The sequence below is a fragment of the Squalius cephalus genome, assembly GCF_949319135.1.
Source record: "Squalius cephalus genome assembly, chromosome: 2".
Classification (NCBI taxonomy): Eukaryota; Metazoa; Chordata; class Actinopteri; order Cypriniformes; family Leuciscidae; genus Squalius; species Squalius cephalus.
The window spans coordinates 2,128,426-2,152,188 of NC_137123.1; the positions used below are offsets into that span (position 1 = coordinate 2,128,426).

General features: G+C 36.4%; 1 protein-coding gene across 1 annotated transcript in view; it reads left to right on the forward strand.

The window, feature by feature from the left end:
- Positions 1-23,763, forward strand: part of LOC307154414 (uncharacterized protein) — an 82,590-nt gene that overhangs the window by 19,361 nt on the left and 39,466 nt on the right. Inside the window, exons 5-6 of the mRNA XM_079864332.1 lie at positions 771-944; positions 3,779-3,952. Coding sequence (XP_079720458.1) covers positions 771-944; positions 3,779-3,952 — 348 coding nt within the window. The remainder of the gene's footprint in view (positions 1-770; positions 945-3,778; positions 3,953-23,763) is intronic.

Consider the following 23,763-nt stretch of genomic DNA (forward strand, 5'->3'; position numbering starts at 1 on the left):
GTAAGTGCTTCCGTCCGCTGCGGCTGTCAGTCATTCTCCATTCAGCACTCAAACAGCGCGTCACGTTCGGTTACGGCAGTCAACATGATGAAACTCTCTCCAAGATGATTCAATGTTACTATTGTTATACTTGATCTGTAGATAAAGGTCTATGGTTTCGCATAAAATGACTATCTTTCTGGAGTTTATTGCTGTTCATGTAACTTTCTCTCGGGTGTCTTTTAGATCACCACACTGGAGTAACTGATATTTTTCAGGCAGAGTAACTGATATTTTTAAACTGTTCCAAAGAAAAGGCTCAATAAACTATTACATTGATATAATACCGGAACTACGCATCAATATCTCTTCCCTTTTTGCTTTGAGGTTTTCAATGTGAAGCGCTGTGACTCAATTTTGTTTCAAGAGCATCATTCTGCGCACGGGATACGCATAAGCGCTTTGTGCCGCTCTGTATTGGAGCCTTTCATATTATAATACTTTTGGGCAATGAAAGACTATTATTAGCCTTTTTTGTTCTGTCCTATCTATTATATGTTGCTGCCTCATTATAAAGCTGTGCTATATATTTAAAGAAATGTCTTTTCATTTTATAGTATATATTAGAAATGAACTGTTTTTCATGAATGTATTTTAAAACAATACAAAGAGCAGTGAGTAACATTTTAACAGATTTAGTGCTGCACTTTTTCACTTGAGAGATAATTTACAGTCTGCCGTTCATAATGTCGATGTGTGTTTGTAGATGGTCTGACTGTGTATGTCTGTAGGTTGTCTCTCTATATGGGGACAGAGGAAGGCTGTGGTTATGTGTCTTCAGCTCTGAGTTCAAACCCATCACACCTGAGAGAGCTGGACCTGACGAACAATGACCTGCTGGATTCAGGAGTGAAGATTATTTCTGAAGGCCTGAAGAGGCCAAACTGTAAGCTGCAGATTCTGAGGTATTTAAGAATATATAAGAGATTTACCACACCAACACAGAAAAGATACAAGGGGACTGCTATTGTATTTCTGGGGAGTGTCAGAAATTAACTCAGTTTTGGCAAGGGATTGAAGGAAATTTGGAAGCTGTTTTTGAGGTGACGATTCCTTGTAATTGTGAATGTTTATATCTGGCTAATATTTCTTTTGATGGGTGGAATAACATTGATAAGAAACTGATTCTTCTGGCAGCCAGTAAAAAAGTAATTACAAAGAAATGGCTAAAACCAGAGCCACTTACAGTTGATGATTGGATTGACAAATTGCACTATATTTGTGTGATGGAAAAGATTTCCTTTTCCTTAAGAACCCAGATACAATAAATTTGTTCAATATGGAAAAAAATTATTGATTATATAAAACCAATTCACACTGACTTTTTTTGAAGCATAATGGTCTTTTTAAAAAAAAAAAATTATAAGTAATAGCTCCCCTTGTTCTTGTGTAAATCACAAAACATCTGTATAATAAGCTTGAGTATTTAATTTCCATGACCATTGGCAGACATGATGGGTTATAATGCTGTCTCTGTATTGACGTTGTTGGAGCCGTATTTACCAGAAATATGAACTTGTAGAGATTAAATTTGATTTATTTATTATGTATTACAAAACATTATGATTTAAATGTACAAGGGAATTTTATGTTTAATGTTTAATACTTGGACTAACCTGGTCAAGTAAATTAATTGGCTCCTCCTCCTTGACACGTCACTACGGTGCGTGAGGGCAGGTGTTAATAATTGAGTAGAATTGTTTGGCAGAGACAGGTTAGAGTGTGGAGAGCGACAGTTTCTTCAGTCGCATGAATCAAATGCTATGGTATCGCTTTTCACACTGATAGCATTTTCTTGGATGTTTATTTTGTATTTTTTGTTTTAAAAAGTAAACCGGAGATTGTGATCAATAAAGACGGCTTTTGTTGTTATGACCGCATTTCCGTGCGTGCTTTATGGACGTGTATAGGAAGAGACTCCTCCTCTAACCTCAAGGGTCTAAAGAAAGTTTGAAAAGGATATTAGCCTTCACAGACGTACAGTGAGGAAAATAAGTATTTGAACACCCTGCTATTTTGCAAGTTCTCCCACTTGGAAATCATGGAGGGGTCTGAAATTGTCATCGTAGGTGCATGTCCACTGTGAGAGACATAATCAAAAAAAAAAAAATCCAGAAATCACAATATATGATTTTTAACTATTTATTTGTATGATACAGCTGCAAATAAGTATTTGAACACCTGTCTATCAGCTAGAATTCTGACCATCAAAGACCTGTTAGTCTGCCTTTAAAATGTCCACCTCCACTCCATTTATTATCCTAAATTAGATGCACCTGTTTGAGGTCGTTAGCTGCATAAAGACACCTGTCCACCCCATACAATCAGTAAGAATCCAACTACTAACATGGCCAAGACCAAAGAGCTGTCCAATGACACTAGAGACAAAATTGTACACCTCCACAAGGCTGGAAAGGGCTACGGGGAAATTGCCAAGCAGCTTGGTGAAAAAAGGTCCACTGTTGGAGCAATCATTAGAAAATGGAAGAAGCTAAACATGACTGTCAATCTCCCTCGGACTGGGGCTCCATGCAAGATCTCACCTCGTGGGGTCTCAATGATCCTAAGAAAGGTGAGAAATCAGCCCAGAACTACACGGGAGGAGCTGGTCAATGACCTGAAAAGAGCTGGGACCACCGTTTCCAAGGTTACTGTTGGTAATACACTAAGATGTCATGGTTTGAAATCATGCATGGCACGGAAGGTTCCCCTGCTTAAACCAGCACATGTCAAGGCCCGTCTTAAGTTTGCCAATGACCATTTGGATGATCCAGAGGAGTCATGGGAGAAAGTCATGTGGTCAGATGAGACCAAAATAGAACTTTTTGGTCATAATTCCACTAAACGTGTTTGGAGGAAGAAGAATGATGAGTACCATCCCAAGAACACCATCCCTACTGTGAAGCATGGGGGTGGTAACATCATGCTTTGGGGGTGTTTTTCTGCACATGGGACAGGGCGACTGCACTGTATTAAGGAGAGGATGACCGGGGCCATGTATTGCGAGATTTTGGGGAACAACCTCCTTCCCTCAGTTAGAGCATTGAAGATGGGTCGAGGCTGGGTCTTCCAACATGACAATGACCCGAAGCACACAGCCAGGATAACCAAGGAGTGGCTCTGTAAGAAGCATATCCAGGTTCTGGCGTGGCCTAGCCAGTCTCCAGACCTAAACCCAATAGAGAATCTTTGGAGGGAGCTCAAACTCCGTGTTTCTCAGCGACAGCCCAGAAACCTGACTGATCTAGAGAAGATCTGTGTGGAGGAGTGGGTCAAAATCCCTCCTGCAGTGTGTGCAAACCTGGTGAAAAATTACAGGAAACGTTTGACCTCTGTAATTGCAAACAAAGGCTACTGTACCAACTATTAACATTGATTTTCTCAGGTGTTCAAATACTTATTTGCAGCTGTATCATACAAATAAATAGTTAAAAAATCATACATTGTGATTTCTGGATTTTTTTTTTTTAGATTATGTCTCTCACAGTGGACATGCACCTACGATGACAATTTCAGACCCCTCCATGATTTCTAAGTGGGAGAACTTGCAAAATAGCAGGGTGTTCAAATACTTATTTTCCTCACTGTATATGTTTTTGTTTTATTGTAAATAAGCATTTCTGCCTTGATAAATGTAGATATTTGTCCTCTGAAATTGAAAAAGGAACATATAAGAGATTATTTACAGTCTGACAGTCATGTGTGTTTTTGTAGATGATCTGACTGTGTGTGTCTGTAGGTTGTCTGGCTGTATGGTGACAAAGGAAGGCTGTGGTTATGTGTCCTCAGCTCTGAGTTCAAACCCATCACACCTGATAGAGCTGGATCTGAGCTACAATCACCCAGGATATTCAGGAGTCAAGCTGCTCTCTGACAGACTGAAGGATCCAAATTGCTCATTGCAGATACTCAAGTATGTGAGACAAGCAAGCCTCGTTTACACTGCAGGTCTTAATGCCCAATTCTGATTTGTTGTCTATATCCTATTTCTTGACCGTCCGTTTACACTGTTTACGTCCGTTCTTTCAATTGAGACCCGATTCATGTATTCACATTTGTCATACTATCTGAAACGTTGCGCATGCTTAAAGGGGGTTCTTGCACAGATGGACAAACGTGAAATATGCTTGATGCTAGCTTTGCGAAATACCATATTTTCCAGACTATAAGTCGCACTTTTTTTAATAGTTTGGCTGGTCCTGTGACTTATAGTCAGGTGCGACTTATATATCAAAATGAATTCATTCTGACTGACATGAACCAAGAGAAAACATTACCATCTACAGCCGCGAGAGTACAGATGCTGCTCCTGTAGTCTAGCCCTGAAAAAATTTACTGAAAACAACATTAAAACTGTTAACTGAAACATTAACCTAAAGACAACTGAGAAAGATTGAACACAAACAAAATTCCCTAAAAAGAAAAAAGTCTCCATGTTTTCGGTGCTGATGCGGTGGTGACGCGTTCATGTAACATGTAAGGGTGGCGGTGCCAATAAAGCATCTAAAAGCTGTCGCAGAGAACCCGGCAAAAGTAATGATTATGAATATGTCAAATATAGCAAGGAGACATTTTAATTGTTTATTAATAAACAAGTGTTTTCTGTGTCAGTGTCGGCTGCAAAGATGAAGTTGACGATGCTGACTCGCGATCTTCGCAGTAGTGAACGCCCCAGAGAGAAATGCACATTTCATACAGATTAAATAAGCAGAGAGCAGAGCAGTCTTTTTTCTTTTGTTTTGAATTGTTCTGTTTAAAAGTAGACATTTCAAGCTTTCTATGTCTCAGGTCTGTGAGGCAAGTAGGCTACCGTATATGCTGAGTTTCGGTTCATTTATGAGATGAGCTCCAGTTCACACGTCTCTGCCTTCTCACACCGCAACACAGGTTCGTGGATCTGTGTGTCGCGATTTCAGTTTCATATCGCATATCGTTACAGCCCTAGTTAATGTGTTACGTTAACATACCTATTCAGCCTGTTGTTCTGTGTGCTATTGTGTAGTAGAATAACTTGCCTTTCCAGATTAAATGTCTGTTCTTGGTCTTAGATTTTGTGAAATAAATGTCTAAATAAATGTGACTTATTGTCCAGTGCGACTTATATATGTTTTTTTCCTCTTCATGACGCATTTTTTGACTGATGTAACTTATACTCCGGAGCGACTTATAGTCCGGAGAATACGGAAGCCTATGAGAAGTTCGCCAACTATCGCCATGATTTTGAGGTGGAGGAGGACGAAAAGGGCCATCATTGCAGCCTGCACATATGTGACCCGTCACGGAAACCAGAGACACAAGTCGGCAGCACAAATTTCTAGCAAAATGAGAAAGAAGCGTTTTTTTTTCAAAATTGGTGATTTTCGTTTTTTTTTGCAGAATCTGTTAGTTGAGATCACGGAGAAGCCTCTCCATGTTTGAGATAGCAGTATTGGTATATTTAAAAGCGTACATTTTGAGGTTGAAATCGGCTTGTTTTTCGGAGATTCTAGCACGCAGTAGGTGCGTGTCATTGTCGGTGTGTATTTCCATACTGAATAAGCCGGCTTTTGTTTCTTTTGTTATTGCCCCCGACCTCCAAGGGAACAGCGTGGCTACTTATTATGCAGCGCTCTGGCCGGCTCTATCTGATTTCAAAATTCAATGAAGATGGACGCAAATAACATTACAATGTCCAGCAATCGATTTAACCTGTTAACCGTTGCCAGTGCGCGGGCGCACTGAAGGTTTTTTTTTTTATATATAGTTCAAAGTTCCTATCAGATTTAATGTTATACCTTGACAAACTATACATCATTAAAAAGATATAAGACTCAAGTTTCAGTATTTGACCAGTTATTTCTTAATTTGTGTCAGGAGTTATGAAATGAAAAAATGAGTCGATACCTTTGATATGAATTATGCGCGTCAGCCGCTTTCATTCATAAAAAACTCCCGTGCTGTCGTCATGACAGCGATACACAAAACAACGTCCTTCAGGGCTTTTAGCTCAAAAATGTGCATATTTGGAGAAATATTGATAGATTCTCATAGATTTACATCAGATTTCTATAGACAGGAATAATATTTATTGAATTTATACCCAAATGCGTCGATGTAATCATTATGAGCGCTTAGATACTCTGATACTGTGTTTTCAATTCATACCAATAGCCTGAGGGCGCTACTATGCACAATAATAGTCCATATAAGGAACATGAAGAAGAGCCATGATCATGTGACATTCCAGGACGTCACTGATACACACAAAGCTAACAAGAGATCGCTGTAACATGCAGATACAGACGTTTTGAAGACAATAAACATGTTTGCAATGATATTTGAGTTACCTGTGTTTTTCAAGCCATGCCAGGTATTTCCATAATAATAGATTATATTTATAATGTAATGTATAAGTAATTTTCTGTCTGATTTTTTTTATCTGAAGCCAAATTAGATCACAGAAGATTATTTAAAATACTCACTTGCGTTATAAAGTAAGTTTGGAGCACAAACATGGTTTTAATCTCATAAATTGTTGTGTATTGATGGTGTGCTAAGCTAACATGCTAGCTAGCCCTAGGTGCACCTGCCACCTAGAAGTTATACTTTTATGATTTTTTGAATGCTTACTGAAATGTTTCTTTATTCAAGAAATGCATTTGATACAGTTTAAAATGTGAGGTGAACTTTGAGAAAAGAAATTAGGGACTGAAACCCTATGAATAGCCTGTGAATAGCCAGTCGTTAGTAACTATAATGCAGACAAAATAAATGCATATTTAGAGCCATAACCAGGCTGGAGAGGTGTGAATGTGTGCAGGGGGAGACTGAGACTAAATGGGGCTCGTCTGCACCACAAAACAATAGAGACAATATACTGGATAGATGTTTAGAAGATGGCAATAAACATCAGTTGCATTTTAGAGTCAAATCAAAATAAAGTAATTTGACATGGTCTTGAAAAACATTTAACTAAATACAGAGTTTTGGACTTATTATCTTCAGATTTTAAACATAAAATGTTTAGACATGTGGCTTTAGCTGTAGTGCATTTCTAGATTGCTACAGTGCCAACTTCAATTTTATTTTCATAAGGATGTTTCATAAAAATTAATTTCTAATAACTTTAAAAAACTTTGAAGCTATTTATAACTTTTTTTTTCATTATGACAATAATTAATTCTACATTTACAATAAACTGCCAGGTGTCAGCTTTCAAATGAGATCATACTTGTGCTTTTAGTACAAAGGGTTCATAAACTGTATCTGTTTCAGTTTGGGTATGTCATTTCTGGGGATTTTTCAAAAGTGGGGTTGCAGCTTAACCCTCTATGGTACGGTGTTGCCTCCAGGCAACATAGTCTATTTTAGCTTTTTATAATAAAAACTTAATAAAATTTAATTGGTCAATGCTCTCTAAGGGGAGGGGAACTCAAATACTAACCGTTGAAAATGCAAAAGAGTGGTCACATGACCCACAGGGGTCCATTTTGGTCCCTCTTTCAGCACACGTGCACATGTCACATGGCTCCATATTTTCTCCACTGAAAAGGGCATTTTTCACTAATTTCTGTCCAGATAATCAGTTACAAAAAATCTGAGTCACCTTCATTGGTAAGTAAAGAAGTATTTTCAAAAACTTTACATTGTATATCATCAAATATTTCATAGGAAATTACATAAAACTGCATGTTGCCTCGAGGCAACATTGTACCATAATGGAATCACATAAGGCCATACAAGGCATACTAGGTTTGAATACTTGAAAGTATATTTTATTTGTAAGGAAAGAAGTTTGAATTATCTAAATGTATTTGCATTTTTGCAAACTGAAAACTCAGCATGGTTCGACGGGACATTTGGCCACTATAGTGGGAAATCGGACAAATAGTGGGTTCGTGGGACGAGGGCGTGGCTTGGGACTGGTCAGGAGGGTCAACGGGACATTTGGCCACTATAGTGGCAATCGGACAAATAGTGGGTTCATGGGACGGGGGCGTGGCTTGGGACCGGTCAGGGGGGTCAACATGACATTTGGCCACTATAGTGGGCAATCGGACAAATAGTTGGTTCGTGGGACGGGGGCGTGGCTTGGGACCGGTCAGGGGGGTCAACGGGACATTTGGCCACTATAGTGGGTAATCGGACAAATAGTTGGTTCGTGGGATGGGGCGTGGCTTGTAAGTGGTCAGCAGGGGTCGAGGGGATATTTGGCCACTATTGTGGGTAATCGGACAAATAGTGGGTCCGTGAGACGGGGGCGTGGCTTGTGATTGGTCAGCGGGGGTCGACGGGACATTTGGCCACTATAGTGGGCAATCGGACAAATAGTGGGTTAGTGGGACAGGGGCGAGTGGCGCCAAACTGAGGATGAAGGTGGCGCTACTTCTGGGGGTCTCGGATAATCGGGGGGCTCCTGTCAGGCCCCTGGGGGGGGGGGTCAGGCCCCCTCTGACCCCACACTGGTCATTAGGTCGGCCAGGGAGGTCTTCCACATGTTTGATCTTGCTGTTGTTGAGGCCTGGCTCCTCTACCGGAGAGACAGCAGAGTTAGGATGAGGTTCATATTAGGATGAGGTTATGGTGATTGTTAATGTTTTAACCTTGAAACAACACCGATTGTAATGTTTTGATATGATAACTTGATGATATGATGGTTTGTAGTTATTGCGTTCCACGATGGTACAATGTTGCCTGAGGGCAACAGTCGGATAATAAATGTTACTTTTTATTAAATATGAAATGTGTAATTCATTAAAAACTTGATAAATATGTTTGTTCAAGTGTTTAGTTAAAGAAATTAATGTTTTCAATAAATATATAAATTTTTTCTTCATGAAAATGTCAAATGTTTAAATTTGTCCATTGTGGTACAATATTGCCTTGAGGCAACAAACTTTTAATTAATAAATAAATTAAAAAAATTATGATAATGTTTATTGATATTGTTATAGTGTCCATTTTTAAGCAGGAAAAACATAACATACAATTTTTTCCTCACTGATATCATATAGGGTTAACAGGTTAAATAGTAGGTTACATGGGGTTTAATTTGTCGTTTAATAAGATGTAGCCTAATACATGTTGTCAGTGCCAATACATAGATCCACCTATGAAACCAATGTGTATCTTAATGGTCCAGTGGTAGAGCTTTCGCCAGCTGTATCAGAGATTCTGAGTTCAAATCTGCCCTCGTACAGGTTTTTTTTTCTCGTATAGTTTTTTTCTCTCATCAAAACTATTATGTTCATCAGTGGTTTTATATCATGCAGGGACACGCAAACGTTTGCATTATGTTTTGTGATTTCAACAGAACGAATAGAGAGTATCCGCAACGCAACGGATTGAAGCGCGCGTCGAGTGAAGACAGTGCGGTGTGTGCGCGAGCCACACAAGAAAACACTGTATCTGCGCCACTGATCGCAGCGGCAACGAGCACTTTGATCACTTGATTTAAAAAAAACACATTTCAGCGCTAGTATCTTATTTAAAAAACGAACGAAATGAATGCTCTGCCAGTTAACTGGAGATGTTTTATTTATTTGTAGAATTAGTACATTCGTGTCGCGAGATGTTTTAAAAAAGTGGTGGGAACATGTCCCATCCATCCCACCCGCAAATTACGCTTATGCCTATTTCCATAGTTTATTGCTTATTATTTATCATTAGCAAAAGTTTGTTTCATGTTGCACGAGTAGGCTACACCGAAGAAAATTCCTAGTCTGTGAAACCTTTCATTGACAATGGCAATAAAATCTATTCTGATTCTGATTCATACTTGGATTCATAGCCTACTTATACTGTATATATACATATATATATATATATATATATATATATATATATATATATATATGTGTATATATCTCATAGCACACAAGTTAAAAAGAAAGATTAGTTAGAAAGATAGATTAGAAAGAAAGATTAGTTAGAAAGAAAGAAAGACAGATTAGTTAGAAAGCAAGAAAGAAAGATAGAAAGAAAGATTAGTTAGAAAGAAAGAAAAGTTAGAAAGAAAGAAAGAAAGAAAGAAAGAAAGAAAAATTAGTTAGACAGAAAGAAAGAAAGAAAGATTAGGTATAAAGAAAGAAAGAAAGAAAGAAAGAAAGAAAGAAAGAAAGATTAGGTATAAAGAAAGATTAGGTATAAAGAAAGAAAGAAAGAAAGATTAGGTATAAAGAAAGAATGAAAGAAAAAAGAAAGAAAGATTAGGTAGAAAGAAACTATGAAAGAAAAAAGAAAGAAATATTAGGTAGAAAGAAAGAAAGAAAGAAAGAAAGAAAGAAAGAAAGAAAGAAAGATGGATTAGTTAGAAAGAAAGAAAGAAAGATGGCTTAGTTAACCCTCTGGGGTCTGAGGTGTTTTTGGGGCCCTTGAGATGTTTTGACATGACCTGACATTTGTGCTTATTTCAGCTACTTACAACATACTATTGGCCAACATGTAATTTTGTTGTATTCAGCACAAACTCTGCTACAATAATATGTGAACAAAATGGATGTACATGTTTGCATTTTATAGAAAAAAAAATATTATGCGTGGTTAGTATGTTTTGGGAAAAACATTGTCACTGCAATAAGGCCATTTAACACACACTGAATAGTTGTCCACAAGACTTTGGAATTACTATTCTTGTAGGCTAGAATTTTTTCTACAAAATGAGGTGAAAATCATTCTGACCACTCTTTCACAAACAACAATATAACGATTTTAATTTTGCATGTCAGTTTTTGTGTCAGCACTGCTGTATGCGTGGGCCATGAATATTAATGTGATTCACACCAGGGGTGTGACTAAAGACACTCCCCCCATGGCTAATGGGCCATCAAGGTGCTGTGAGGCAGCCTGAACAAAGAATGATGAACTAAGAATGATTCACTGATGAATAAAAAGTTAAAAAGAACAGCAATTATTCAAAATAGAAATCTTTTCTAACAATGGAAAGACTTAAAGTTATTACTATCACTTAATATATCCTTTCCAAAAAAGAAAGAAAAAAAGACCAAACTCTTGTTTTTTTATAAAAAAATATTTTTATTCAAAGGATCCTGAAAAAACTATTACAGGTTATTAAAAAATATATTAAGCAGCACAACGGTTTCCAACACTGATTTAAAAATCATTGCCATTTTCTGTGACACACCACAGAGCTCTGTTATAAGTTGCTCCATAAACTCTTTATGGGACAAGTTACCATGTAGCTCTTTGTGCACAATGAAAGAGTTGGTGGAAGCAATGTCCAAGAAGTGTAGAAAAATCTTACTGTAGCCTACCACTTCATGGTTTTGTGCTGTGTTGTGTAGTACTGTAACAGCTGATCAGACAGGTCCAGACCCCCCATGTGTTTGTTGTATGCAGTCACAGGTGCAGGACATGGAAATTTCTTTGTCCTCCATGTATCTTGTGTTTTCACCCTCCTCTGCGCAGTGTCTCCTGTATAAGCAGGATGGATGTTTTTTGTTATTTCACACAAGAATAGGTAGGCTACTTTTATATTATGACGATGTAAACACAATTAGGCTACATTTCATCTGTAAAATATTACGTCTATGCACTTACTCAGTATGATTTCTCGATCGCACTGAGAACTGAAGGACACCTGTGTGCCCCTCTGCGAGGTGCTGGAGAAGGAGAGCGTGAAGCAGACACATTCCTAAAAAACAACAACAAAATAAAACTGTTAGCATACATTATTCAAAGTAAACTGATGAGCAAGTGATGGTTATGGACGAACAATGTATAGTTGATGGGCCATAGAACAGAGAAATATCTATTTATGGGCCATAGACCGTGAGTATTGATGGGTATCCGCACGCATTTAGTGACGCATGCAATGAACGGATTGTTCGCGAACGACACGCATCACTACATTTTAAACATTTACACCTGTATTCAGAAACATCTGTGCATAAGGCAGTATTGAAGTGTGTCATAGGCTAACCAAAACCGAGCATTTATATAAAAATATAATGTAGACAGTATCACATATTTTACCGGAGGCTGAAATATATTTGCACTAAATCACATTATATAACCTAAGCAGATATTCGCACATTATGCATAAGGAAGTATTTTAGCATTATAATCAGTGTCATAAGCTAATCAAAACTGTGTGAAATATATACGAAGTATATACATTTAGCACTGAAAGGTTGCCTACCAGTCTAGTTCACATTTCAACATGTTTCTGTATATTTATAGATGCATGTACGATATTAGGCTTAGTTCATGTTTTTACTCCAAACTCATTTCATAACATACATTTTAATTTGGCACGACCAGTTTAACATGTCTTACCTTAAAAATCTCCTCATCTTCAAATCGCGTTCTTCTGAGGTAAATCCAAGGTAAACAGCACAGCACAAACACAGTCTTCCAAACTCGATGAAAAGCAGAGAGAAGTAAGTTCCCGAAGTCTCTGGTTCTTTGTTTTGAGGTGATGAGGGCGTTTACAGGTCTGCGTTCTGCCGCGTGGATCATTTGCATGGGTGTGGTCACATTATAGTTAATTAGGACGCGTTTGAGAAACTGTACATGCCGCTGCTTTCTTACGGATTACTTAAACAGAGAGTATTTGTTTTTTATATAATTTACATACTTTAAAAATAGAGACTCCAAGCGTTGTATAGACATGTGTTTCAAGTCTGTGTGGCAAACATTCGCTGAGTTACAGGTCATTTTCTGTCGCGTTTCAGAATGAGTTTCTCATTGAGAGAGACGGCAGAACGCGCATCATGTTTATTTTCTTTATTTTATGAAAAACACAACATTTTGTTTTTATTATGAGTGTACACAAATAAAAGAAGACATTTAACAGTTTTTAAATATGTATAACACTTGCATTTATGACAAAAATCGACAGAGTTATTTGAGTCAATAAGAACAAAAGTGAGCTGGTATCGCCGGCGATACCGCTGACCCCAGGGGGTTAAAGAAAGAAAGATGGATTAGTTAGATAAAAATAAAGAAATATGGATTAGTTAGTTAGAAAGAAAAAAAGATGGATTAGTTAAAAAGAAAGAAAGATTAGTTAAAAAGAAAGATATATTAGTTAGAAAGAAAGAATGAATGGTGGATTAGTTAGTTAGAAAGAAAGAAAGATGGATTAGTTAAAAAGAAAGAAAGAAAGAAAGAAAGAAGCATTAGTTATAAAGAAAGAAAGATAGATTAGTTAGAAAGAAAGATAGATTAGATAGAACGATAAATAGATAGATTAGTTAGAAAGAAAGAAAGAAAGAAAGAAAGAGAGAGAGATTGATTAGTTAGAATGAAAGAAAGATAGATTAGTTAGAAAGAAAGATGGATTAGTTCGAAAAAAGAAAGATGGATTGGTTAGTTAGAAAGAATGAAAGATGGATTAGTTAGAAAGAAAGAAAGATGGATTAGTTAGAAAGAAAGAAAGAAAGAAAGAAAGAAAGATGGATTAGTTAAAAAGAAAGATAGATTAGTTAGAAAGAAAGATAAATTAGTTAGAATGAAAGAAAGAAAGAAAGATAGATTCGTTAGAAAGAAAGAAAGAAAGATATATTAGTTAGAAAGAAAGAAAGATAGATAAGTTAGAAAGAAAGAAAGAAAGAAAGTAAGAAAGAAAGATAGATAGATAAGTTAGAACGATATATAGATTAGTTAGAAAGATATATAGATTAGTTAGAAAGAAAGAAAGATAAATTAGTTAGTTAAGAAAGATTTATTAGTTAGAAAGAAAGAAAGATAGATAAGTTAGTTAGAAAGATAGATAGATTAGTTATAAAGAAAAATATAATTTATTTAGAAATATAGATAGATTAGTTAGAAAAGAAAGATAGATAAGTTAGTTAGAAAGATAGTTAGATAGATTAGTTATAAAGAAAGAAAGATAGATAAGTTAGTTAGAAAGATAGATAGATTAGTTGGAAAGAAAGAAAGAAACATAGATAAGTTAGTTAGAAAAAAAGATAGATAAGTTAGTTAGAAAGATAGATAGATTGTTTATAAAGAAAGAAAGATAGATAAGTTAGTAAGAAAGATAGATAGATTCATTAAAAAGAAAGAAAGATAAGATAGATAAATTTAAAGAAAGAAAGAAAGAAAGAAAGAAAAGTTAGTTATAAAGATAATAAGTTATAAAGAAAGAAAGATAGATAAGTTAGTTATAAAGATAGATAGATTAGTTAGAAAGAAAGAAAGAAAGAAAGAAAGAAAGATAGATATGTTAGTTAGAAAGATAGATAGATTAGTTAGAAAGAAAGAAAGATAGATAAGTTAGTTAGAAAGAAAGATAGATAAGTTAGTTATAAAAAAGATAGATTAGTTAGAAAGATAGATAGATTGTTAGAAAGAAAGATACGTTAGTTAGAAAGAAAGAAAAAAAGAAAGATAATTTAGTTAGAAAGATTGATAGATTAGTTAGAAAGAAAGATAAGTTTGTTAGAAAGATAGATAGTTAGAAAGATAGATAGATTAGTTAGAAAAAAAGAAAGATAAGTTAGTTAGAAAGATAGATAAGTTAGTTAGAAAGATAGATAGATTAGTTAGAAATAAATAAATAACGAGAGATAAGTTAGTTAGAAAGAAATATAGATAAGTTAGTTAGAAAGAAAGATAGTGTTAGATAGATAGATAGATAGATTAGTTAGACAGATAGATAGATAAATTAGTTAGAAAGAAAGAAATATAGATAAGTTAGTTAGATAGATTAGAAAGAAAGAAAGAAAGAAAGATAGATAAGTTAGAAAGATATATAGATTAGTTAGAAAGAAAGAAAGATAAATTATTTAGTTATGAAGAAAGATTTATTAGTTAGAAAGAAAGAAAGAAAGATAGATAAGTTAGTTAGAAAGATAGATAGATTAGTTATAAAGAAAAATATAATTTATTTAGAAATATAGATAGATTAGTTAGAAAAGAAAGATAGATAAGTTAGTTAGAAAGATAGTTAGATAGATTAGTTATAAAGAAAGAAAGATAGATAAGTTAGTTAGATAGATAGATTAGTAAGAAAGAAAGATAGATAAGTTAGTTAGAAAGATAGATAGATTAGTTGGAAAGAAAGAAAGAAACATATAGATAAGTTAGTTAGAAAGAAAGATAGATACGTTAGTTAGAAAAATAGATAGATTGTTTAGAAAGAAAGAAAGATAGATAAGTTAGTAAGAAAGATAGATAGATTAATTAAAAATAAAGAAAGATAAGATAGATAAATAGAAAGAAAGAAAGAAAGAAAGAAAAGTTAATTATAAAGATAGATTAGTTATAAAGAAAGAAAGATAGATAAGTTAGTTATAAAGATAGATAGATTAGTTAGAAAGAAAGAAAGAAAGATAGATAAGTTAGTTAGAAAGAAAGATAGATAAGTTAGTTATAAAAAGATACGTTAGTTAGAAAGATAGATAAGTTAAAGGGCACCTATTATGCAAAATTCACTTTTACATGGTGTTTGAACATAAATGTGTGTTGGCAGTGTGTGAGCAAAACCACCCTAGAATGATAAAAATCCACCCAGTGTTTTTTTTACAATCTCAATAAATCATAAGCACTGTCTCAGAATGAGCTGTTCTCAGATTTGGCGCAATGTGACGTAGAATTGAGCAGGCCCCTCCCACGACTGTTGAGTGACACTTCAGTTTGAGCCTAGACCCACCCTGAGTGAGCTGGACACAGAGTCCGCCATTGTTCGACGCTTGAGCAGCTATAGACAAGAATGTCTCCTAAGCAATTGAGGTGTGTTGTTGATGGATGTAAGAATGAACATAGCAGTCTTCATTTACTCTCGTTGTTACTCGAGGATGGACCAGTACTGTTTGTGATCAAGCTTACACTCTCCGGAGCGACAGGACTAACGTTACTGACCACGGAAGAAATGAAAGTGCGAGCGCGCTCTTTATGACAGCTCTTCGAGTCATTTTACGGATATAAGGTTTACCAGTTTATTTAGCACCCACTGAAAAGGTGTGTATATTTGTTTACTGTTAGTTGTAACGAGTGTTTTGTGCACTTCGCTGTGTTTGTTGTTGATAATGAAAGGGAGAGAGAGAGAGAGAGAGTTTATGGATAAGACTTTAATGCGCACTCCTTATACTATGTTTATTCAACTCTTACAGAGATTCTCTGGAGTAAAACAAACGCTCATCTTTTGTGTGATGTACAATAAACTTCACTGAACTCGTCAGTATATTTTGGTCATCATTCGGATGGGTTTTGCTACAGCAGGCTTGTATTAGTGGATAAAAACAGATGACAAATATGTTATAACCATAATTAAACTAAACTATACCTGTTCTATGTCCATACAGCATATATTCTCTGGCTCTGTGGGCATTATTGTCCGACTCCGAGTCGAAATGAACACCGCAACTGAGAGTTTCTGTTCTGATATTATCAGATGAGATTGTCCTGACTCTGAGCGCGAGCTCGTGAGGCTCCGCCCCCTGTGCCGTGCAGCAGCAGTTAATTTGCATTTAAAGGGCACACACTAAAACAGCGCGTTTTTCTGAGCCCCAAAAAATTACAATTTAAACATGCTGTAAAAAATGATCTGTTGGGTATTTTGAGCTAAAACTTCACATACATACTCTGGGGGCATCAGAGACTTATTTTAAATCTTGTGAAAAGAGTCATAATAGGTGCCCTTTAAAGAAAGAAAGAAAGAAAGAAAGAAAGAAAGAAAGAAAAGTTAGTTATAAAGATAGATAGATTAGTTAGAAAGAAAAATATAGATAAGTTAGTTAGAAAGAAAGATAGATAAGTAAGTTAGTTAGAAAGATAGATAAGTTAGTTAGAAAGATAGATAAGTTAGTTAGAAAGATAGATTATTTAGAAAGAAAGATAGATAGATAGATAGATAGATAGGTTAGTTAGAACGAAAGATAGATAAGTTAGTTAGAAAGAAAGATAGATAGATAGATAGATAGATAGATAGATAGATAGATAGATACAGTGAGGAAAATAAGTATTTGAACACCCTGCTATTTTGCAAGTTCTCCCACTTGGAAATCATGGAGGGGTCTGAAATTGTCATCGTAGGTGCATGTCCACTGTGAGAGACATAATCTAAAAAAAAAAATCCATAATTCACAATATAAGATTTTTAAACTATTTATTTGTATGATACAGCTGCAAATAAGTATTTGAACACCTGTCTATCAGCTAGAATTCTGACCATCAAAGACCTGTTAGTCTGCCTTTAAAATGTCCACCTCCACTCCATTTATTATCTTAAATTTGATGCACCTGTTTGAGGTCGTTAGCTGCATAAAGACACCTGTCCACCCCATACAATCAGTAAGAATCCAACTACTAACATGGCCAAGACCAAAGAGCTGTCCAAAGACACTAGAGACAAAATTGTACACCTCCACAAGGCTGGAAAGGGCTACGGGGAAATTGCCAAGCAGCTTGGTGAAAAAAGGTCCACTGTTGGAGCAATCATTAGAAAATGGAAGAAGCTAAACATGACTGTCAATCTCCCTCGGACTGGGGCTCCATGCAAGATCTCACCTCGTGGGGTCTCATTGATCCTAAGAAAGGTGAGAAATCAGCCCAGAACTACACGGGAGGAGCTGACCTGAAAAGAGCTGGGACCACCGTTTCCAAGGTTATTGTTGGTAATACACTAAGACGTCATGGTTTGAAATCATGCATGGCATGGAAGGTTCCCCTGCTTAACCCTCTGAGGTCGACAAACGCGCAGGCGCGTTTTGCTGGATTTTCTCCACATTGTAGCACTATAAACTTAAATTACTCCGTCATTTATGGTCATACAGAAAAAAGAAATATAAAAAAAGAATCTGTGATATTTCTCCTTTTGTATGTGTCCACTTACAATCAAATCAAAACCTTGTGCTTTTGTAAAATAAAGAAAATAAACAGGGTGTGCGTTCTGCCTCTCCGTCGCGGTGAACTTTTTTTTCTTGAGCACGTCTATAAACTGAAACAAAACTCAGCGAATACTTGTCACACATTTATGAGCCATATATCTTTATAAACATTTAAGTGTGTACTTTTAAATGATCGGATTCAAAACAAAAACAAATATTCTCTGTTTAAGTAATTTGTATAAAACCAACAAGATGTCCAGCTTCTCAAACGCTTGCTCATTACAGTTTATTTGGCCACGCCCACTCGCGCAAAAGATATTCACATGCAAATCTCCACATGGAACGCGGACTCGCTCATTACCTCAACAACAAAACACTTCACTTCACTTTTCGTCGAGTTTGAAAGACGTGCCTGAGCTTACATTGGATTTAGGCTACCTCAGAAGAAGAAGAACGCGATTTGAAGACAAGAAAGATGTAAGGTAAGAAATTCTTACATATTAGTTTGTTATTGTTGCATAAATGTCACGTTGCAGTTGAACTGTTGCTAGATATATGGGGAATATTATAATATTTAGACCCGTGTTTACTGTTACTGTGTTTGTGGATATCTGCTCAAACGTAGATGTATATGGTAACCATAATGTTTTATATTTGAGCGCGATCGCGTTTGAATGTTTAATATTTTGCTGCGTGATCGTGTTTGAATGTACTGTATCATATTTTGGATGAAAGCAAAAAGCACCAAACGGCTTCATGTTTATATTATTATCTCATTTCATATCATCATAACGGATGGAAACATTTGAAGTAACATGATAATCTATATATTTTTCTCTAGCTTAGTTGTTACTGAAATCTTTTGGAAGATTTATACTGCTATAGGTTATTTATTGTTATTATTATTTTATCCGGCACTGCGCATATACCTTATGCCTACAAGGCACAACAAACCTGCTGTTCATTATATTATATATTGTTGGAAACATTTGTGTGTGTGTGTATTCTGTGAATTTTAAAAAGCAATTTTAACCAGAAAAATCTAATATTTATTTCCAAAATTGTGCAGGCCTTTCTCTTGATATCAGTATGTTCACTTTTTTTTTTTTCAGGGCCCAGATGCCACTGAGGACTTCAACATTCACATGAGTCTCTGTACGTGAACACGGTAAAGTGAAAATCTTGGAAATGAAAGGTATGTACAATGTTTTTAGGAATGGCACAAAGGTCTCTGTCTTTGAAGTGCTTTTTTGGCATTTGTTGTGTATCTTTGGATTATGTTGTGTTGTAAATAAATCCAAACAATTTAAAAGCCATTCTTTTTTAAATCTCCTCATTTACAGTATTGTGCAAGGTTGCTCAGAATGATAGGCCCTGATAGCTCCTAATAGGGCCGTTAGGGGAGGTTCTTTGTCTTTCTCAGGTGTGAAGAGCTTACATATTAATGAGCTCCCGCATAAAGCTTTTTCACACAAAACACGTCGTAAAATTTTTAAATCAATATATTGTCTTATCTGAATGAGCTGTCAGGGTGATTTTCACATAGTTTTGCAGCAAATATTCTAGGCTACGTCATACAATTTTCAAAAGTCTTGTGAAGAAATAATCAGTATGGACTTCATGGCCTTATTTCAGTGAGAATTTTTTTTTGTATTTTCACAAACCACGCATAAATGTCATTATCTCAAAACTACAAACTTTTACATACATGCTGCTGATACATTATTGTAGCAGAGTTTGTGCTGAATACAGTGTAATTAGACTTTAGCCATGAAAATGTCACAAGTAACAGAAATAACCAGAAATGTCAGAGCATGTCAGAACACCTCCAGGGCCCAGAAAACAGCTCAGACCTCAGAGGGTTAAACCAGCACATGTCAAGGCCCGTCTTAAGTTTGCCAATGACCATTTGGATGATCCAGAGGAGTCATGGGAGAAAGTCATGTGGTCAGATGAGACCAAAATAGAACTTTTTGGTCATAATTCCACTAAACGTGTTTGGAGGAAGAAGAATGATCAGTACCATCCCAAGAACACCATCCCTACTGTGAAGCATGGGGGTGGTAGCATCATGCTTTGGGGGTGTTTTTCTGCACATGGGACAGGGCGACTGCACTGTATTAAGGAGAGGATGACCGGGGCCATGTATTGCGAGATTTTGGGGAACAACCTCCTTCCCTCAGTTAGAGCATTGAAGATGGGTCGAGGCTGGGTCTTCCAACATGACAATGACCCGAAGCACACAGCCAGGATAACCAAGGAGTGGCTCTGTAAGAAGCATATCCAGGTTCTGGCGTGGCCTAGCCAGTCTCCAGACCTAAACCCAATAGAGAATCTTTGGCTTTCCTGTAGCTCAAACAGTAGAGCATTGGCGCTAGCAACGCCAAGGTCATGGGTTCGATTCCCAGGGAAAGCAAGAACTGACAAAAATGTAAAATGTGTACCTTGAATACAATGTAAGTCGCTTTGGATAAAAGCGTCTGCCAAATGCATAAATGTAATGTAAATGTAAATCTTTGGAGGGAGCTCAAACTCCGTGTTTCTCAGCGACAGCCCAGAAACCTGACTGATCTAGAGAAGATCTGTGTGGAGGAGTGGGCCAAAATCCCTCCTGCAGTGTGTGCAAACCTGGTGAAAAACTACAGGAAACGTTTGACCTCTGTAATTGCAAACAAAGGCTACTGTACCAACTATTAACATTGATTTTCTCAGGTGTTCAAATACTTATTTGCAGCTGTATCATACAAATAAATAGTTAAAAAATCATACATTGTGATTTCTGGATTTTTTTTTTTTAGATTATGTCTCTCACAGTGGACATGCACCTACGATGACAATTTCAGACCCCTCCATGATTTCTAAGTGGGAGAACTTGCAAAATAGCAGGGTGTTCAAATACTTATTTTCCTCACTGTAGATAGATAGATAGATAGATAGATAGATAGATGTGTTGGATCTGTGTGTCGCGATTTCGGTTTCATATCGCATATCGTTACAGCCCTAGTTAATGTGTTACGTTAACATACCGGACACCTATTCAACCTGTTGTTCTGTGTGCTATTGTGTAGTAGAATAACTTGCCTTTCCAGATTAAATATCTGTTCTTGGTCTTTAATTTTGTGAAATAAATGTCTAAATATATGCGACTTATATATGTTTTTTTCCTCTTCATGACGCATTTTTTGACTGATGTAACTTATACTCCCGAGCGACTTATAGTCCGGAGAATATGGAGGCCTATGAGAAGTTCGCCATCTATCGCCATGATTTTGAGGCGGAGGAGGACGAAAAGGGCCATCATTGCAGCCTGCACATATGCTTCAGTTATTGTGTGCGAGAAAGATCTCAGGACTGGTGGGAACATACAACATGATCTCATGAAAGTGTGTATCTATACCACAAATTTTATTTCTCTTGCCATTTATACGGCAAAAATAGTTTCTGCATGCAGATATGCACTATAAACACCTTGGGTACGATTAAGGGTGTGGAGTGCGTGTGTATTACACGCCATAAAGTACATATCATATGCATGTGAAAACTGCATATCATATGCACTCAAAAACTATTTTTGGCGTAAATGGCACAAGAAATACAATTCGTGCTATAGATACACACTTTCATGAGATCGTGGCTTTAATTTCTGAAATTTTAGGATGAACAAGCCAACCTTTGATATGTTGTGTCAACGTGTGTCCACATTCCTCTCCTACGACGACATGACATTTCGTCGGGCCATCCGTCCCTTTGCAGATGCGTCAGGGTTTCTGTCATCATTAAACCACGGATATGTAGCCTAATGCCTCAGAAAATCCGATCTGCCTGTTTTACATGATAGTCGCATTGGCACATATTTGAATTATATCTGATTTATTTCCACAAATGAACGAGGCCTGAAACCGATCTCGAAATATCGGAATGCATGCGTTTTTTTCCTGTTTACATTGTCATAGAACACATCAGATCTGTGTCACATATGAGCAAAAAATCGGAATTGGGTCACATCACTGACAGTGTAAACGAGGCCTAAGGGGCCCGGTTTACTCCTGGTATTAAGATCTGCCTCAGGTGATCTGACCACAAGTTGGTTTCTCTCATTCGGATGTAGAGCAATTCCAGCATTGTGGATGTGACATTTACAGTCAAAACTTGAAATATAAATTGTCATAGAATGTATTCATTACCAATATATTGAATAGGGCTGTCAAGCAGTTAACATTTTTAATCAAATTAATTACATGATGTGACGAATTAATCGCAAATTAGTCGCACATCAAATCTAGCTGAGAAATTACCCTCAAAAGATAATTTAAAGTCATTGTGTAAAGCATCAAATATACATTACAAAAAGTAGCTTCAGAAAGACATATTTGATTCAGCATAGAATTTATTACACATATATTGTGTAATATGTAAATGATGACTGAATTTTCATTTTTTAACGAATTATACCTTTAATGTTTTTTTTTTTTATAATATGGAAATATGATTTATTTATTTTTATTTTATGAAATCATACTCTAAATAAGAAACTAAAACTGCCAGTAGGTGGCGGTCAAGTCACATTTATTTTATATAGCGCTTTTTACAATACAGATCGTTTCAAAGCAGCTTTACAGAGATAACAGGAAAATAATGCAACAAAGTTTGTTTCCAGAAGAAAATAGCGTCACAGTCCAGCTTAAAGGGATACTTTACAGATTAGCATTAAGCTTTGTATCGGTAGAAACCCGGTAGTATTTTCGAATGACTGTGCTTCCCTCCCTCATGTCCCTCTGAGACGAGAGATTTCTGTATCCTGTAGAAATCCATCCTGAGGAAAAAAACCTCAGATGACAGTGTATGATTATGATTCAGGCAGCATTACAGGTCAGAAGTTAGATTGGATTGGAACAATCAGAATATTATCCAGATCCATCTGGTTGAAGATCGGAGCCATCATGCCGGTATGGAGACTGTTTTGTTGAGGATCAGAGCCAGTGGCTGTCGTGTCAATGAGGCCTTCACAGGGGAGAGTCTAGTAGCCACAATCTCTGCTGACACTTCAGGGATGCGTTGTGGTCGTGTCTAGGCACAGGTCCTCCATCTGATCTGGATACGGCCCGGATCCGGCTGATTACAGTAAACTTCGGAATAAGCAGAAAGACTAACTTTCGCGTAGATGCCATTTTTCTTATGATGTAACGAGTACATTGGGTGTTATAGGAAGTGTTCCCGGTTCTGGCTGACCTAATTTATGCAGCCTAATAATCATTTAACTGATTTGAATAATAGGAATGTATAGGTTAAAGAGATATGTTTTTAGTCTAGATTTAAACTGACAGAGTGTGTCTGCTTCCCGGACAATGTTAGGAAGACTGTTCCAGAGTTTAGGTGCTAAATAGGAAAAGGATCTACCGCCAGCAGTCGATTTTGGTATTCTAGGTATTATCAACTGGCCGGAATTTTGAGATCGCAATGGACTGTAATGCATTAAGAGTTCACTCAAGTACTGCAGAGCTAAACCATTTAGTGCTTTGAAAGTAATCAGCAATATTTTAAAATGTATACTATGCTTAATAGGGACCCAATGCAGTGTTGACAGAACGTTTTGGACCAGCTGTAGTTTGTTTATTAAGCGTGCAGGGCAACCACTCAGTAGAGCATTACAATAATCTAGCCTTGAGGTCATGAACACATGAACTAACTGTTCCGCATTTTTCATTGAAAGCATATGTCGTAATTTAGATATATTTTTAAGATAGAAGAATGCAGTTTTACAGATACTAGACTCGTGACTTTAAAATGAAAGATTGGTATCAAAGAGCACACCCAGGTTTCTAACCGACGACAAAGACTTGACAGAGCAGCCATCAATTGATAGACAGTTTTCTAGGTTAGTACGTGCAGAGGTTTTTGGTCCAATCATTAGAAAATCTGAGAAATTAAGAAATAGTAAATTACTAGTCAT